The sequence below is a fragment of the Dama dama genome, chromosome 24 (genome assembly GCF_033118175.1).
Source record: "Dama dama isolate Ldn47 chromosome 24, ASM3311817v1, whole genome shotgun sequence".
NCBI classification, from domain to species: domain Eukaryota; kingdom Metazoa; phylum Chordata; class Mammalia; order Artiodactyla; family Cervidae; genus Dama; species Dama dama.
In genome coordinates this window covers 16,974,038-16,990,589 of record NC_083704.1, presented here as the reverse complement: position 1 = coordinate 16,990,589, position 16,552 = coordinate 16,974,038, and the positions used below count along the sequence as shown (strand labels likewise).

Here is a 16,552-nt window from a genome sequence, read left to right as displayed (position 1 = left end):
CCCACTGATGGAAGGAACACCTCCTGTACTGTGTGAGCACTTCATAGCTCAACCTGACACAGTCTTCCCCTCACATAGGTATCACCACCCTCATTTTAATGGCCTGCAAGCCAGGCACCTAGGCTTGGCCCAAGAATGCACAGTTAGGTACCAAGTGGTAGAAGTGTAATTTATACTCAGCTTGTTAGACTGCAAAGCCTACACCTTCCTGCCCACTGTCATTATGACCAGCATACCACAGGCTATCTCCCTCGTTCCCTCTGGCCTGGGAGTGACCCAAGTGCAGTGGTGGGGCATGTCCACTCCTGGTTCATCACCACCACAGCCTAACAGTGCAAGTATCTTCTAGGTAATGAATGCATTTGCTTCTTCTTGTGGATAAGAGCCACAATACATTGATAAAATTCCACTAAAAACTGCTATTATTAGGTCAAGCTTCTTCCAGAAGAATTACTAGTCAAAGGAGCAAACCAGTTCACCTGGAATGTGTTTCTTCTATGTTGGTTCTATGATTAAAATGTAATCATATCTATATTTGATCTCTATCCAGTCACATTAGATAGTGGTTCACACCTGAGAAAAGGGATGAAAGTGAAAGTCGCTCAGTCATGTCCGACTCTTTGAAACCCCATGGACTATACAGTCCATGGAATTCCCCAGGCCAGAATACTGGAGTGGGTAGCCTTTCCCTTTTCCAGGGGATCTTCCCAACCCTTTTCATATTGTTCATGGTGTTCTCAAGGCAAGAATACTGAAATGGTCGGCCAGTCCCTTCTTCAGTGGACCCCATTTGGTCAGAACTCTCCGCCATGACCCGTCTGTCTTGGCTGGCCCTACAGCATGGCTCATAGTTTCATTGAGCTAGTCAAGGCTGTGGTCCATGTGATCAGGTTGGTTAGTTTTCTGTGACTGTGGTTTTCATTCTGTCTGCCCTCTGATGGAGAAGGATAAGGCTTACGGAAGCTTCCTGATGGGAGAGACTGACTAAGGGGGAAATTGGGTCCTGTTCTGATGGGCAGGGCCATGATCAGTAAATCTTTAATCTGATTTTCTGTTGATGGGCGGGGCTGTGTTCCTTCCCTGTTGCTTGTTCAGTTCAGTTTAGTCACTCAGTCTGTCCGACTCTTTGCGACCCCATGGGCTGAAGCACGCCAAGCTTCCCTGTCCTCTCTTCTTTTCACAGCTATTTGTAAGGCCTCCTCAGACAGCCATTTGCTTTTTTGCATTTCTTTTTCTTGGAGATGGTCTTGATCCCTGTCTCCTGTATAATGTCACCAACCTCCATCCATAGTTCATCAGGCACTCTGTCTATCAGATCTAGTCCCTTAAATCTACTTCTCACTTCCATTGTATAATCGTTAGGGATTTGATTTAGGTCATACCTGAACCGTCTAGTGGTTTCCCCCACTTTCTTCAATTTAAGTCTGAATTTGGCAATCAGGAGTTCATGATCTGTGCCACAGTTAGCTCCCAGTCTTGTTTTTTGCTGACTGTATAGAGCTTCTCCATCTTCGGCTGCAAAGAATATAATCAATCTGATTTCAGACTTGACCATCTGGTGATGTCCATGTGTAGCGTCTTCTCTTGTGTTGTTGGAAGAGGGTGTTTGCTATGACCTGTGCATTCTCTTGGAAGAACTCTATTAGCCTTTGCCCTGCTTCATTCTGTACTCCAAGGCCAAATTTGTCTGTTACTCCAGGTGTTTCTTGACTTCCTACTTTTGCATCCCAGTACCCTATAATGAAAAGGACATACTTTTTTGGGAGTTAGTTCTAAAAGGTCTTGTAGGTCTTCATAGAACTTTCAATTTCAGCTTCTTCAGCACTACTGGTCAGGGCATAGACTTGGATTACCATGATATTGAATGGTTTGCCTTGGAAATGAACAGAAATCATTCTGTCATTTTTGAGATTGCATCCAAGTACTGCATTTCGGACCTTTTTGTTGACTATGATGGCTACTACATTTCTTCTAAGGGATTCTTGCCCACAGTAGTAGATATAATGGTCATCTGAGTTAAATTCACCCATTTCAGTCCATTTGAGTTCACTGATTCCTAAAATGTTGACGTTCACTCTTGCCATCTCCTGTATGATCACTTCCAATTTGCCTTGATTCATGGACCTAATGTTCCAGGTTCCTATGCAATATTGCTCTTCACAGCATTGGACCTTGCTCTGTCACCAGTCACATCCACAACTGGGTGTTGTTTTTGCTTTGGCGCCGTCTTTTCATTCTTTCTGGAGTTATTTCTCCACTGATCTCCAGTAGCGCATTGGGCACCTACTGACCTGGGGAGTTCATCTTTCAGTGTCCTATCTTTTTGCCTTTTCATACTGTTTATGGGGTTCTCAAGGCAAGAATATGAAGTGGTTTGCCATTCCCTTCTCCAGTGGACCACATTTTGTCAGAACTCTCCACCATGATCCTTCCGTCTTGGGTGGCCCTACATGGCATGGCTCACAGTTTCATTGAGTTTGGCCTCATTTGACCTGAGGCCAAACTGTGGTGGAGGTAACGAAGACAGTGGCAACCACCTTCTAAAGGTCCCCTGCACGCACTGCCACACTCAGCGCCCCCAACCCTGCAGCAGGCCACCGCCGACCCACGCCTCTGCTGGAGACTCCTGGACACTCCTGGGCAAGTCTGGGTCAGTTTCTTGTGGGGTCACTGCTCCTTTCTCCTGGCTCCTGGTGCACACAAGGTTTTGTTTGTGCCCTCCAAGAGTCTGTTTCCCCAGTCCTCTGTAAGTTCTAGTGGTTCTATGGTGGGGTTAACGGTGACCTCCTCCAAGAGGGCTTATGCCATACCCAGGTCTGCTGCACCCAGAGCCCCTGCGGCAGGCCACGGCTGACCCAAACCTCCACAGGACACACTCAGACATGGCTCTGGCTCAGTCTCTGTGGGTTGGGCGTGCGTTTTGTGCCCTTCCCAGGTCTGAGCAGCTCAGGCGACCAGGTGCTGAGTAAGCCCACTATCCCGGGTGGACCATGTGTCTTAATCACCTCCCCCGTCCTGGCTACTCAGTTTTCTGGCTGTGCACCGTCTCAGGTGTGCCGTGTATGTCTCCTCTGGAGAGATGATCTCAGGCTGCAACCCTATGGCGGGTGTCAACCATCCAGGATCTCAGGAAGACGGGGTTAGCAGCTTGGAGCCTGCTCACAGTTTGGTGGAAGATGCCATCTCTGGGGCTGCGATTGTAGCAGCCCCTTGCCTTCAAGCCTGCCTCTGCTTCTGGGCAGGGAGGGGCCGGTTTGAAGCAGCAGGCTGGGTCTCCTTTGCTATTCACTCAATCCTTTGTTCTGTGAGAGGGCTAGGCTGTGCCTTAGGCTGTTAGGTTAGAGCCTTTTGCAGCAAAGTTCTCTTTCCCGCAGTTGTGGTTAGTTGTATATTCTGTGGGTTTTTTTCTTCTCTTGGTTAGCTTCCAAAACTCCCTAAAGACCCACGCATGAGAGGGTTTCCTGCTGTGTGGAAACTTCTTCTCCTTCACAACTCCCTCCCCAGGACAGGTCTCCATCCCTAACTCTTTTGTCTCTCTTTTTGTCTTTTACATTTTGTCCTACCTCCTTTCAAAGAGAGTGGGCTGCCTTTCTGGGTGCCTGGTGTCCTCTGCCAGTGTTCAGAAATTGTTTTGTGGAAGCTGCTCAATATTCAAATGACCTGTTGATGAATTTGTGGGGGATAAAGTAGTCTCCCTGTCTTATTCCTCTGCCATCTTAGATAAGATGATGGAATTCCAGTTGAGCTATTTCAAATCCTAAAAGACGATGCTGTGAAAGTGCTGCACTCACTATGCCAGCAAATTTGGAAAAGTCTGCAGTGGCCACAGGACTGAAAATGGTCAGTCTTCATTCCAATCCCAAAGAAAGGCAATGCCAAAGAATGTTCAAACTACTGTACAACTGCACTCATCTCACATGCTAGTAAAGTAATGCTCAAAATTCTCCAAGCCAGGCTTCAACAGTATGTGAACTATGAACTACCAGATGTTCAAGCTGGATTTAGAAAAGGCAGAGGAACCAGAGATCAAATTGCCAACATCTGCTGGATCATTGAAAAATCAAGAGGGTTCCAGAAAAACATCTACTTTTGCTTTATTGACTATGCCAAAGCCTTTGACTGTGTGGATCACAACCAACTGTAGAAAATTCTTCAAGAGATGGGAATACCAGACCACTTGACCAGCCTCCTGAGAAATCTGTATGCAGGTTAAGAAGCAACAGTTAGAACCAGACATGGAACAACAGACTGGTTCCAAACTGGGAAAGGAGTACATCAAGGCTGTATGTTGTCACCCTGCTTATTTGACTTATATGCCGAGTTCCTCATTCGAAATGCCAGGCTGGATGAAGTACAAGCTGGAATCAAGATTGCTGGGAGAAATATCAATAACCTCAGATATGAAGACGACACCACCCTTATGTCAGAAAGTGAAGAAGAACTAAAGAGCCTCTTGATGAAAGTGAAAGAGGAGAGTGAAAAAGTTGGCTTAAAACTCAACATTCAGAAAACTAAGATCATGGCATCCAGTCCCATCACTTCATGGCAAATAGATGGGGAAACAATGGAAACAGTATAAGACTTTATATTTTTGGGCTCCAAAATCACAGCAGATGGTGACTGCAGCCATGAAATTAAAAGACTCTTGCTCCTTGGAAGAAAAGCTATGACCAACCTAGACAGCACATTAAAAAGCAGAGACAAAAAAAAAAAAGCAGAGACACTAGTTTACCAACCAAGGTCTGTCTAGTCAAAGCTATGGTTTTTCCAGTAGTCATGTATGGATGTGAGAGTTGGACTATAAAGAAAGCTGAGCGCCGAAGATTGATGCTTTTGAACTGAGGTATTGGAGAAGACTCTTGAGAGTCCCTTGGACTGCAAGGAGATCCAACCAGTTCATCCTAAAGGGAATCAGTCCTGAATATTCATTGGAAGGACTGATGCTGAAGCTGAAACTCCAACTGTTTGGCCACATGATGTGAAGAACTGACTCGTTGGAAAAGATCCTGATGCTGGGAAAGACTGAAGGTGGGAACAGAAGGGGACAACAGAGGATGAGGTGGTTATATGACATCACCAATGTGATGGACATGAGTTTGAGTAGGTTCTGGGTGTTGCGGAGGGATAGGGAGGCCTGGCGTGCTGCAGTCCACGGGGTCACAAAGAGTAGGACACAACTGAGTGACTAAACTGAACTGACTTCCCAACCCAGGGATTGAACCCAGGTCTCCCACATTGCAGGAGGATTCTTTACCAGCTGAGCCACAAGGAAAGCCCAAGGATACTGGAGTGGGCAGCCTATCCCTTCTCCAGCGGATCTTCCTGACCCTGGAATTGAACCGGGGTCTCCTACATTGCAGGCAGATTCTTTACCAACTGACCAATCAGGGAAGCCCAAGAATAGGGATAATCACCTCAAATAATGCCTCAAGAGTCCTCAATTATCCTCCTCACAGCACAGACATTTTCGAGGCCAAAAAATTAGACAATAAAGCTCAAGTCTGCCAGTCAGTCAGTTTTCAATCCTGACCTCAGTTTTGCTAATGATCAACTCTACATATGTCATTTGTTGCCAGAGTCTCTGTTCTCTATGAGGCAAGACCGGATGTCTGGTTATTCTGACAAGAGGGTTTCCCTTGATCAGAGGTCCCTCCCACACTTGCACGTCAGGCCCGTGCATCTGACGACAGGAACTAACATCTGTAAGTCGGTCCCACTGACATACCTGGGCCTTTGCCTGCCCAGGGACAGCACTGAGGCATCTCCTGCGATGATCTGGTTTTCAGAGCTGGAGGGCTCTCCGACGGCACTGAAGTGGCCCCCTAAGTGAGGGCCGGGATGTAAGTTATAGGCTGGTGTCTCAGGGAACGCAGGCAGTGATACGGCTGCACGGACTCACACGGAGACGCCAGTTCTGAAGCTGCTGAGAAGATGCAGGCCCATGTGGTGGTGACAGTCAGTGGCTGTTTCTTATTTACAGTGTTGAAGGGCATCTATCTATGTCTCTATTAACAAATGAGAACAAACGTTAATTCCTTAACAGCTTCAATGAGGGTCTCTTCCTAGCTCCTGCCGCTCTGCTCACTTTGGCTTTTCTAAGCTTTATCTCTGCTGATTTGTGTGGTACATTTTAACTTCCTTTTTGCCAGCCAGCCTGCCATCACCTCTCTGACTTCCCGTGGCCTCACCGACCTCTCCCCAGCTATTGCTGGTCATCCTTCTGGGCTCAAGTAGCAGGACTGTCAGCCGCCAAAGGGCAGTGGATCCATCCAGCACATGCTTATTGAGTGCCTGCTGTGTGTCAGGCAGTGTTCCAGGAAGAGAGCAGTGAATAAAGCTTGCAAAAATCCCTGCCCTCACTGAACGTACATTCCAGGGGAAGGGACAGACGATAAATTAATAAACGTGCAAAACAGAGTGAGTCAGCTGGTGATAAGTATTGTAGATCAAAGTAAAGGAAGAAAGAGGTTAAAGAGTGGCGTGTGTGTGTGTTTTATTTTAAATAGGATATCTGGGGAAGACTATACTGACTGAGTGACTATGAGCAAAGGCCTGAAGGAGGTGAGGGTGAGCCTTCTGGGCTCAGACCACAGCAGGTGCCCATGGCCTGAGGTGGGAGCATCCTTGACATGTTCAAGAACAGCAACAGGGTCAGTGTGGCTGAAACAGAATTGAGGGGACAGCGTTAGGGGAGAAGGTCAGTGATGAAGGACTAGGTCAGGAGGCCTGCAGGCCACTGGAAGGACTTGGCTTTTCCTCTGATTGAGATGTGAAAGTTGTTGGAACAGCACTATAAAAATGGCAGGCTTATGACAGGACCTCAATAAGGCTATTTAGGGCCAAAGTGAGGTCCTGTGAAGTCAGTAACTCCGAGGAACACTCCTGCCTTGAAGAACTGCCACTCCTCCAAGGAAAGAGCTGATGTTTCTCCTCCAGTCTCCTGCTACCCTCCCTCCACTGGCCTCCACACAGACCTCAGCCAGCATTCCTCCTGCACTGTGGCCCCACCTTGACTTGTGCGTCCTGTGCCCAGGACCAGATACATACTTTGCAAGAGCTGGTGCAAAATGCAAATGCAGGGCCCCTTGTTCAAAAAAGTAAGAATTTCAAGACAGTAACAGCAGAGCATTTAACCAAGTGTGGGTCCTTTTTGGGATACAGGCTGTGTGCTTATGAAGCTGGCCCTGCTTATTCCTATCTGACCCAAGACGGCAAATGAAGGCAAAGAGGGCCCTGGGAATGCAGGCCCCAGGCACTCCACCCCGGCCCCAGTCAGAGGTTTATGGTGACAGCAGCCCTTGCTACATTCTAGAGAAAGCTTCACAAGTCTGAGAGGAGGAGAAAGACAATCCCAGGAGCCACTGTGGGGAGGGCAGCCTCCTCCAGGGCAAGGAAAGCTACCAGGAGGCGACATTACAAGCCAAGAAGAAACAGAGATGTTTCCCGAGTGCCTCCTTTGCTCTGGGCTTTGAGGCAAAGAAACCATGCCAGATGATGCTGGCAAACATGCAAGGTGATTGGCCAAGGCTTCCCCTGGGCAGGGCAGTCTACCTGGGGAGGTGGGTCTGCAACTGAGTCCGGAAGGACGGACAGAAGGCAGGGGTAGGGATGTTTATATGGGGGAAATGGAAAGCTACAAAGGCAAGCAAGCAGCCAGTGTGCTTGAGGGGCAGTGAGGAGGCCAGTTTGGCTGATGGCAGAGGAGGTACCAAGAGGTAGGACCAGAGCAGGGAGGGCTTTACCCTGAAGGCAGTGGAGGCGGGGATTAAGAGAATGTTCTGAAGGAGGAGAAGGACAGGATGAGCGCTGAGCTCTTCGAAGGCCTGGCTGGCAGTCTGTGAGGGACAGACAGCGGGGTCTGAGCCTCATGTAAGTGGGAATCCTGCCAGCCAGGGCAGCAGGGTGGGCGCCCATCCACATGAGCTGGACAGAGCGTTCCTGGCATGGACAGTAGGTCTGCACAGATGGACAGACACGAGAGAGGGTTCGGATGCGCATTTCCAAGCAAGCAACAACAAACAAGTGCACAGCACATCCCTGAGACCGAGTTCTCTGGCGGGATGCCCAAACCACGTGCATCCCGCAGAATTCCTAATTTTAGAAACCAGACTGGAACTTGTCTGACCAAAATAAACCTGGCCCCAAATATTTACTTTTGTCGTTATTTTGCAATTGTGGAGGCAGGAGGATCAGTGAGAGCCTTGGGACATTTGACACATTGCCCACCAGGGTAGCCTTGTTGGAAGAGCTGGCAGTCATAGTCCTGGGGGTCTCCAAGGACAAGGAAAAGTTGCTGGCACTGGGTCCTTCCTCCCTATTTTTCAGCCTCTCAAATGTCAACTCTGGACTTCATAACCCTTTTGAATTCCTTTTTCACATGGATAAACAAGCTTTCCAATCCTGGGATAGCAACCAAAAGGGACAAGAAAGCAACTAGCAATATTTATTTTCATCATATAAACAGGACAGACACACAGTGCTCCTTCTCTCTCTTTAGGCCACAGCACGGAAACAGCTTTAATGTGAATCCAAATGAACTTAGAATTCTTACCTCAAGGATTTTAAGGCAAAAAAAAAATCTCACCCTGGCCTATATGGCAAGAAGCTTGTTCTCGTCCCTGGTTTTTAAACACAGAAACTCTTCCCTTTTAACAAGAGTGAACTACGAGAGTTTATCCATATAACACTCTGATTAAACAGGCATCATTTCTCACAGATATGGACAGATGTTGTCATGTTAATTTTGAAAATTCTATCAAATCACGTTTATGTTGTTTCTTTCCTACAATCGTACTTTTCTGACAGTCTGAGTAAGTGATTTAATACTGTTTGGATTTTGAATTGGTTTGCAAGTGTGTTGTTTCATTTTTAAAAAACTGAGAAAATCAAGGAATACTTAGAAGACTTGTTAGTATCAACTAGCTACCAGTTTAATAATTCAGACGGAAATACGCACATTCTAATCACTGATGACAGCCTAGAGTTTTCAACTGTACAATTTGAATTCCCATAAAAGCATGACTTTGTAAGAAGTGTTTTTGGTTATTTGTTCCTTAACCAGGAATTTTCTAGGGTATGTAACTTTACAAATGGAAAAATAGTAACAAATGATCCCAAGAAACCTTTCTAGATAAAAAAGCATAAACCACATATTTCTAAATAAACACCACATTTTTGGGACTGCACATGGAATAAGAAGTACCATGTGATTCTTCCTACACAGAGTTCCACTCTGCCAAGATGGGATATTTTAAGAATCCACTTGAACTATCAGTTGGGCTGGCAGCCTCCCCTGGAGTCTTCACCTCATCTTTAAGGTTCCCCCACAAAAGAGCTCAGGGCTCCTTCCTCCCAGGGACCGCTTCCATGTCACTTCAAGAACACCAGAGAGGTGGACGCCAAGCTCAACTTTCCTCCTGCATCCCCCACAGTCAGTCAGCCACCAGGCAAGGGCTCTCTCCCATCTGTGGAGTCATCGCCCTGGCCTACATCATCACCCCTCTCCCTGGGACGTCACCCCGGCCCACACCATCACCCCTCTCCCTGGGACGTCACCCTGGCCCACGCCATCACCCCTCTCTCTGGGACGTCACCCCGGCCCACGCCATCACCCCTCTCCCTGGGACGTAACCCTGGCCCACGCCATCACCCCTCTCCCTGGGACGTCATCCTGGCCCATGGCATCACCCCTCTCCCTGGGATCTCTGCAAAGTCTGATGATGACAGGTCTCTCCCCACCCACTCTTGCAGAGTCATCTTTTCTCCAGGGCAGCCCTCGGTGGCCTGACTGACTCGCACTGGGCTGGGGCAATGTGAGACGAGATAAGGTAATACGGGGAAGCAAGGAAGCCTGGTGACCCACACTTCACTATCCATGGGGGTCATGCTGCCCTGGCTTGTCAGATACCCACACACTAGAACAGTGCTGCCAGGCCAGTGGGCTCGGAGCCTGGGCTGGGCTCCAGCCTTGAAGATGGCCCTGATGCAGAAACACACACACAGACTTCAGTGCTTCAGGCCAGGAGGTGGCAAGGCCCCAGCTGGTGAGCTGGTCCTGGTTCACAAGACTCACTTGCCAATTACTTGTCTGGAACCTGGCAGGCCATTTCCCATAAATACTAGGTAATAAGGAGATAAGCTGCCCATGCTAGTCCAGAAGGACTGAATTAACCCATAACTCAACAAGGCCACATTTGCAAGGAAAAACAGGAGCGGTGTATTTAGGAAAGATTTATCTGATACTGAATGTAAGGAAGCCTGCTAGCTCCTTTAATAAAATAACACCCCAATCCTCCCAGGCTGGGAGGAGGAGGGAGAACCTCCCCATGTGCTAATTCTCATCCTGAGATCCACTTTTGGGGATCTGACTGACCTCCGCTGCCCCTGCTTCAGGAGCCTCAAGATACTGCTTCCTGTACCACCATGGCCCAGCCTGGGGACAGACCCTGGCCTTCATGCTGCCAGCACTGCAAGCCCTCAGTCTGAGGACAACATTCAAGAGCCAAACTCAGAGAGTAACTTCCAGGGGCTGCTAGAGATGACTGCCCTCAGGCTCCTCCCCGTGGGCCCCCAGCTACCTCGGCTCCCCCAGGCAGAGGTCTGCCTTCTTCGCGACCTGGGAAAAAGTTCTCAAGCACATCTAAATTCTCCAGAGAAAAGGCCCGAAGACAAGAGGGCACAGAGGAAAAAACAGGATGTCCTAGGATGACCAGAAGTTGTAATGACCATTCTCTTAGAGGGGTATATCCCCTTACCATCGTGAGACTGCATAGCCCTCAGAAAGTCATAAGTCTACATCCGCACGAAATTTATAAACACTCTACGTGTGTGCACGTGTGTGTGTGTGTAAGTGGTGGTGCTTCGGATTGCTTTCTCATACCAGCTATGTACCAGTTATTGATTAGACACTGAGAGATTAAAAATAGTTAAATAACAAAATGTTTCTGTCCTTGAGAAACTCCTAAACCAGCGGGAGGAGAAAGGGACACATCCAATACAGGTCACAGTATCTCTGAACTGGAAGGTACTGAGCAGGACACAGGTCAAACATGTCTGCAGAACAGACTCTGGTCCCTCATATCCTCTGCCTTAACTGTGGAGAAGACGGTGTGAAAGGGTCCCCTGGTGTGACGGTCAGTCTGGCACAGACAGGGTGCCACCCTCGGCATGCAGTAGTGGAAAGAGTCCTGGACTGCAGCCAGTCTCCAGAGCCTTTCTCTCAGGTAAGGCATTTAGCCAATCAGAAGTTAAACCCTGTTATTTGGGGAAAAAAAAAAAAAAAAGGTGGTCCTGTCCAGAAGATGCTGTGAGAAAAAATGTCACAACAGGTAACAAAGTCCTGGGACAAGTGTATGAGGCATAGGCAGGGAGGACAGTCCTTGCCCCTCCACTCTTTTATCCCTCTTTTTGTCTGGGTAGAAGGGCTCTGGATCCTTGGCTAAGAGAGGCCCAAGGGGCACTGATGCAAAGCCATGGTTGGAGGAGAGGACTCAGGACAGGCTGGACCCAGGCCCAGAGGGCTGTGGAAGTGCAGAAGGCCCAGGGGGTCAGGAGGGCTGGGGGTGGAGAGAGACCAGGAGACCTTGAATGACTAGGTCCTCTTCAACCCAAGTGGGCACTCAAGCCCAAACATCTGCTCTATTCCACACAGCAAGTGCAACAAACCCTCAGTAAATCCCCTGGGGTTACCGAAAGCCCTGCAGTCCTGGGGTCGAAGAGGATGTGGGATCTTAAACCAGATGCTGTTTTTCCCCCAGGAAAGGTCACTGTTTGGAAAACATCACTCCTGAGGACGTTTCCAAACCGAGATGTCCACCAGGGCCTGGCCCTTCACCACCCGTGGACCAGAGGAGCTGCGGACGCCCACCCCTGCCGCCAGGGCTGCTCCGGGCCCCACCTCTGATGTTACCCTGCAGGGCAGATGCTCCACGGCCTGGGAGACACAGCTGCTCTGGGAGGAAGCAGGGCTGCGGAGCAAGGCAAGCTGCCAATTAAAAGAAGCAGCTTCTCCCTCCTTGAGCAGCTCCAGCACCAGATGAGTCGTCTCTGGAGACAGCTGCCCCCGCGGTCCTCAGCCTCGCCAAGACCTGTGCATGCTAGGGAACATTCCATTGGCTGGAAGGAAGGTGGAGGGAGCTCAATTCTGGCAGCTAGGCCAGTCCGGCCCCCAACACAGGATACTGTGGCACTTCTTCTAAGAGCTCAAGCACAGATCATGAATTCCAGAAACTGTTCCTCACTCTTTAGCTAAATCCCTCTGCCATAGGGAGGGTCGAATAATGTTCCTCCCCAGAGGGAGCCACATACCCATCCCTGGGCCCGTGAACGTTACCATCTACGGCAAAGGGAATATGTCAATTTGATTAAGTTAGGGTCTGGAGTGGGGAGAGCCTAGACTATCCAGATGGGCCCTATGTGTAATCCAATCCCAGGGCTGTTGGACGATGCCAAGAAGGCCAAGTAAGAAGTAGGAGGTGGGAGACCAAAGTGAGAGGTTATGAGGAAGGAGTCATAAGACAAAGAACACAGGCGCCTCTAGAAGCCAGAAAAGGTAAGGAAGCCAATTCTCCCCCAGAACCTCCAGAAGGAACCTACCCTGCCAACACCTTGACTTTAACCCAGTGAAACTGATTTGATTTCTGACCTCCAGAAACTGCAGGAGAACACATGTGTGTGTTCAAGCCACCATTTTGTGGTTATCTGTTATAGCAGCCCCAGGAAACCAATGCAGCCCCCAAAGAGACGGTGGCACCCCCAGGGCTTCCGTGACGCTCCGTCCTCTTAAATTGGCTCTCTGGCCCTTGATCACTCCACCAGCCTCTCTCACCAACTATACCATGGGCATCTTCCTTGGCTCCCTCACGGGCAGAAGGCACTGCAAACCCAGCTTCCTTCTCGGTCTCCTCTGGGGCCCCGCCAAACGCAGCTCCAGGAACCCAGGAGGGGACCTGGGGCAGATGGTGATGGAGACCCATCATCGTGAGGAAGCGGAGCTCTGGCCCCCCTCCTATTCCGTCCTTGCTGACCCCTCCCTAGCTGCAGGCTCCTCCTTCCTAACTGCTAACTAACTCTCCAGCTCCTTGTAAATGCAGCCACCCAGCAATTCCTCAACTTCTCCAGGACCTGGTTTGGGATTAGAAAAATACCTATTGTCATTAAATAACCCCTCCTGGAAGAGGTCCTCAACACCTGTCCCATCTATTTCCTATTCCAGTTTCTACCTCACACTTCACTTTTAAAATAAAGAAGGAGGTGAAAATATATTCAGAGAATCTGCCCTGTCATGCTGTGTTTGTTAATTATCAACACGAGGCAAAATTCCAATGCTGTTTTCCCAGAGAATGGAAAAGCTTTAAATTCTATACTGAGGGTAGTGTTTGGCACGTCCAAAGGTGAGAGGTCTTATCTTGGAGCAGCCGAGGTTCAAGAATCCTCTGCCCTCGAGATCCGTAAGCGTGTACTTTCCCAAGAGTCCAGGAGTCCATGGTGAAGTGACTTATAGAAAGAAGTATAGTTTTCAAACTTTCAAATATCAATAGGTATTCACTGAAAAATCATAACTTTTACAAGGACCCCCTAATCTAAAACACTAAAAGCTGAGAGGAGCTGCTCTGAGGGGAAGAAGGGAGGAGGAAGAGAGAGAGGAGGAAAGAGGAGGGAGAGGGGCGAAGAGGGAGAGAGAAAGGAAAAGGGGGGATGGGGAGGGAGGGAAGTAGGAAGAACTGTATCTGATCCACTCAACCCAAGAGGGATTTTAGGGCCACCTGAAAAACCACTGATATTACAATCTACTGTCTATATTACATATACTCCTTTTAATAATAAACATTTCCACTGACACAAATCCTACTATAATGACAGATGCTCTACTATCATTCCATTCTCGTCATTCTTTAGGGCTCATTCCCTTCTACGGTTGGGAGCTCCTTTGGGGGAAGGAAACAGTGTTTTCTTCATGATTCTAACCAGCTAAGTCTGTTGGGTGAATGAACTGAACTGTTTCCAAGCTCCAGGCACTGTCCTTTATTTAAGATTCTATCAATGAGATGCAAAAAGACAACAATAACAACAACAACAAAGGAAAACAACTGGACCACAATGAAAGAACATAACCCCTTAGTGTCATCATCAGGCGATGCAAGCTTTGGTCTACCTAGTCTGTGATCACATTAAATCAAGAGAACATGTGATGGGGAACTATTAAGAGGACCGACTGATAAGGAAACATTTGACTAGAAGGGCAGGGAATGTAGTCTTCTAGAAATGTGAACCCAGACGACACTCCTACAGAAAGATGGACCATGTTTACACGCTGGAGGCCTCCAAGAAGTGCATCAAATGCCAGAAGGCTTGGAATGTTCCCCATGTGTCCCTGAAGGTGCTGAGCCGATCTGGGAGCAGGGGCAGGGAGCTGAGAGAAGACCAAGCGCGCGCTGGGAGGAGGGGAGGGAGGACCACAAGACCCAGGCGGCCCCGTCAGACGGCCTTCCAAAGCTTGCAAAGGCCTTAGCCTGACAAGGCAAGCAGCGGGGGCAGGCTGCCAGGGACGGAAGGGACTCTGACAAACCAGACGTGGAGGGACGTACTCCATCCCACGTGGACTTCCGAGTTCCTTACTGAATGCACAGGTGAATGAAGCGACCTGCACAAAGTCAGTTTTTTTAGAGGTGAGAGGCTCTACCGAACCTCTGGGCCCTGAGGGTTGTTCCCTTATTCCACAAAGCAAGTGTGCATGTAAGTGAGTCTACGGAGCACAGGCCTCTCCCGGAGCTTCTGGTGTCTTCCCTGCCCCACCTCTGCTCCCATCTCCCCTCACCGGGGATGACTCCCAGGCCTTCCTCTAGCTCCTCCTCTTTCATACTAAAAAGGCCAGTTCCGAAAAACTTCCTGAAATTCTTCCCTAAAAACTCCAACTCACACTCCTCTGTTCTAATTCCAACTATGCCTTTCGGGTTCTCGGCTCGTCCAGCTCTTTTCTGGACTTTCTGCTGTCAAACACAACAGCACTCAATGTTATACTTGGTTTGTTCATGTCTTATTCAACACCATATCCCCACTGCCTGGATACTCGTACTAATAAGGATGAACAAATGGAAGAATGAAGGTTTCATCGCTTACAGTTTGTCTCTGGCTGAGGACAGGAACTGCCTGATGCTTCCTTTAAGTGCCTCTCAAAGTTCTACATAAAACTCTGACGGCTGAGTTACAAGGTGTACCAAACAGAAACATTTAACAGTAAAACTGTATCTAGTACACTGTGGTCTGGCATTTGCTGTCAGGCTACATTTTCAACTGGATGACATCGACCTAATAAGGTCTAAATTTATTCAGCTATATTGGGATACAATTTAGGACAATTTATCAGCATATCATTTTCTAAATAATTACAATAAGAGTGTCTAACACTTTAGGGCAAAAGATGTGTCATAAATATTAAACAGGCTACACAAATACTTTCCTCTGTTTCATCCGTATATAAAGCACAGTGGTAAATTCATTTTACACCTGTAAGACAATCCACATTCTGCTAAGTTCTATCAGAAGAGCTACAACAATCTAAGTGTGAAACTTTTCTGCCTTTGAACTGTGAGCTCCTCGGGAAAGGGACTGAGTGCTTGTCCTGTCCCTCTCCAATTTGTCTTTCCCTGTACTGTATGTCCCTACTTTCACTCAGAAATAGGACCAGGTGATAACTTGGTTGAGTGCATGCTGAACAAATCAAAGTGAAAGAGGAGAGTGAAAAGTTGGCTTAAAGCTCACAATTCAGAAAACTAAGATCATGGCATCCAGTCTCATCACTTCATGGCAAATAGATGGGGAAACTGGAAACAGTGGCTGACTTTATTTTTCTGGGCTCCAAAATCACTGCAGATGGTGATTACAGCCATGAAATTAAAACACACTCCTTGGAAGGAAAGTTATGAGCAACCTAGATAGCATATTAAAAAGCAGAGACATTACTTTGTCAACATAGGTCCGTCTAGTCAAGGCTATGGTTTTTCCAGTGGTCCTGTATGGATGCGAGAGTTGGACTATAAAGAAAGCTGAGTGCTGAAGAATTGATGCTTTTAAACTGTCATGTTGGAGAAGACTCTTGAGAGTCCCTTGGACTGCAAGGAGAGACAACCAGTCCATCCTAAAGGAGATCAGTCCTGAGTGTTCATTGGAAGGACTGATGTTGAAGCTGAAACTCCAATACTTTGGACACCTGATGCGAAGAGCTGACTCATTTGAAAAGACCTTGATGCTGGGAACGACTGAGGGCAGGAGGAGAAGGGGACGACAGAGGATGGCATCATCGACTCAATGGACATGGGTTTGGGTGGACTCTGTGAGTTGGTGATGGACAGGGAGGCCTAGTGTGCTGCGGTTCATGGGGTCGCAGAGTTGGACACGACTAAGCGACTGAACTGAACTGAACAAATGAATGAACAGACAAATAAATGTGTGTGCTGCCCAGTCAAGTAAGTGCCTGTCCTTTTCACACAAGGAAATAGGCATCAGCGCATGGTCACGTGGGAACCTCTCCATACCCGGGACCCTGGAAAGATGT

The 16,552-nt window shown here is 48.2% G+C and overlaps 1 protein-coding gene across 7 annotated transcripts in view; it reads right to left on the bottom strand.

Moving 5' to 3' along the window:
* Nucleotides 1-16,552, bottom strand: part of CTDSPL (CTD small phosphatase like) — a 119,781-nt gene that overhangs the window by 48,487 nt on the left and 54,742 nt on the right. Inside the window, exon 1 of one of the 7 annotated variants that reach the window (XM_061127759.1) lies at nucleotides 5,726-6,018. The exons of the other annotated variants lie outside the window; for them this stretch is intronic. Coding sequence (XP_060983742.1) covers nucleotides 5,726-5,762 — 37 coding nt within the window. The 5' untranslated portion in view covers nucleotides 5,763-6,018. Of the gene's footprint in view, nucleotides 1-5,725; nucleotides 6,019-16,552 lie in introns of those variants that run through there. 7 annotated transcript variants of the gene reach the window in all.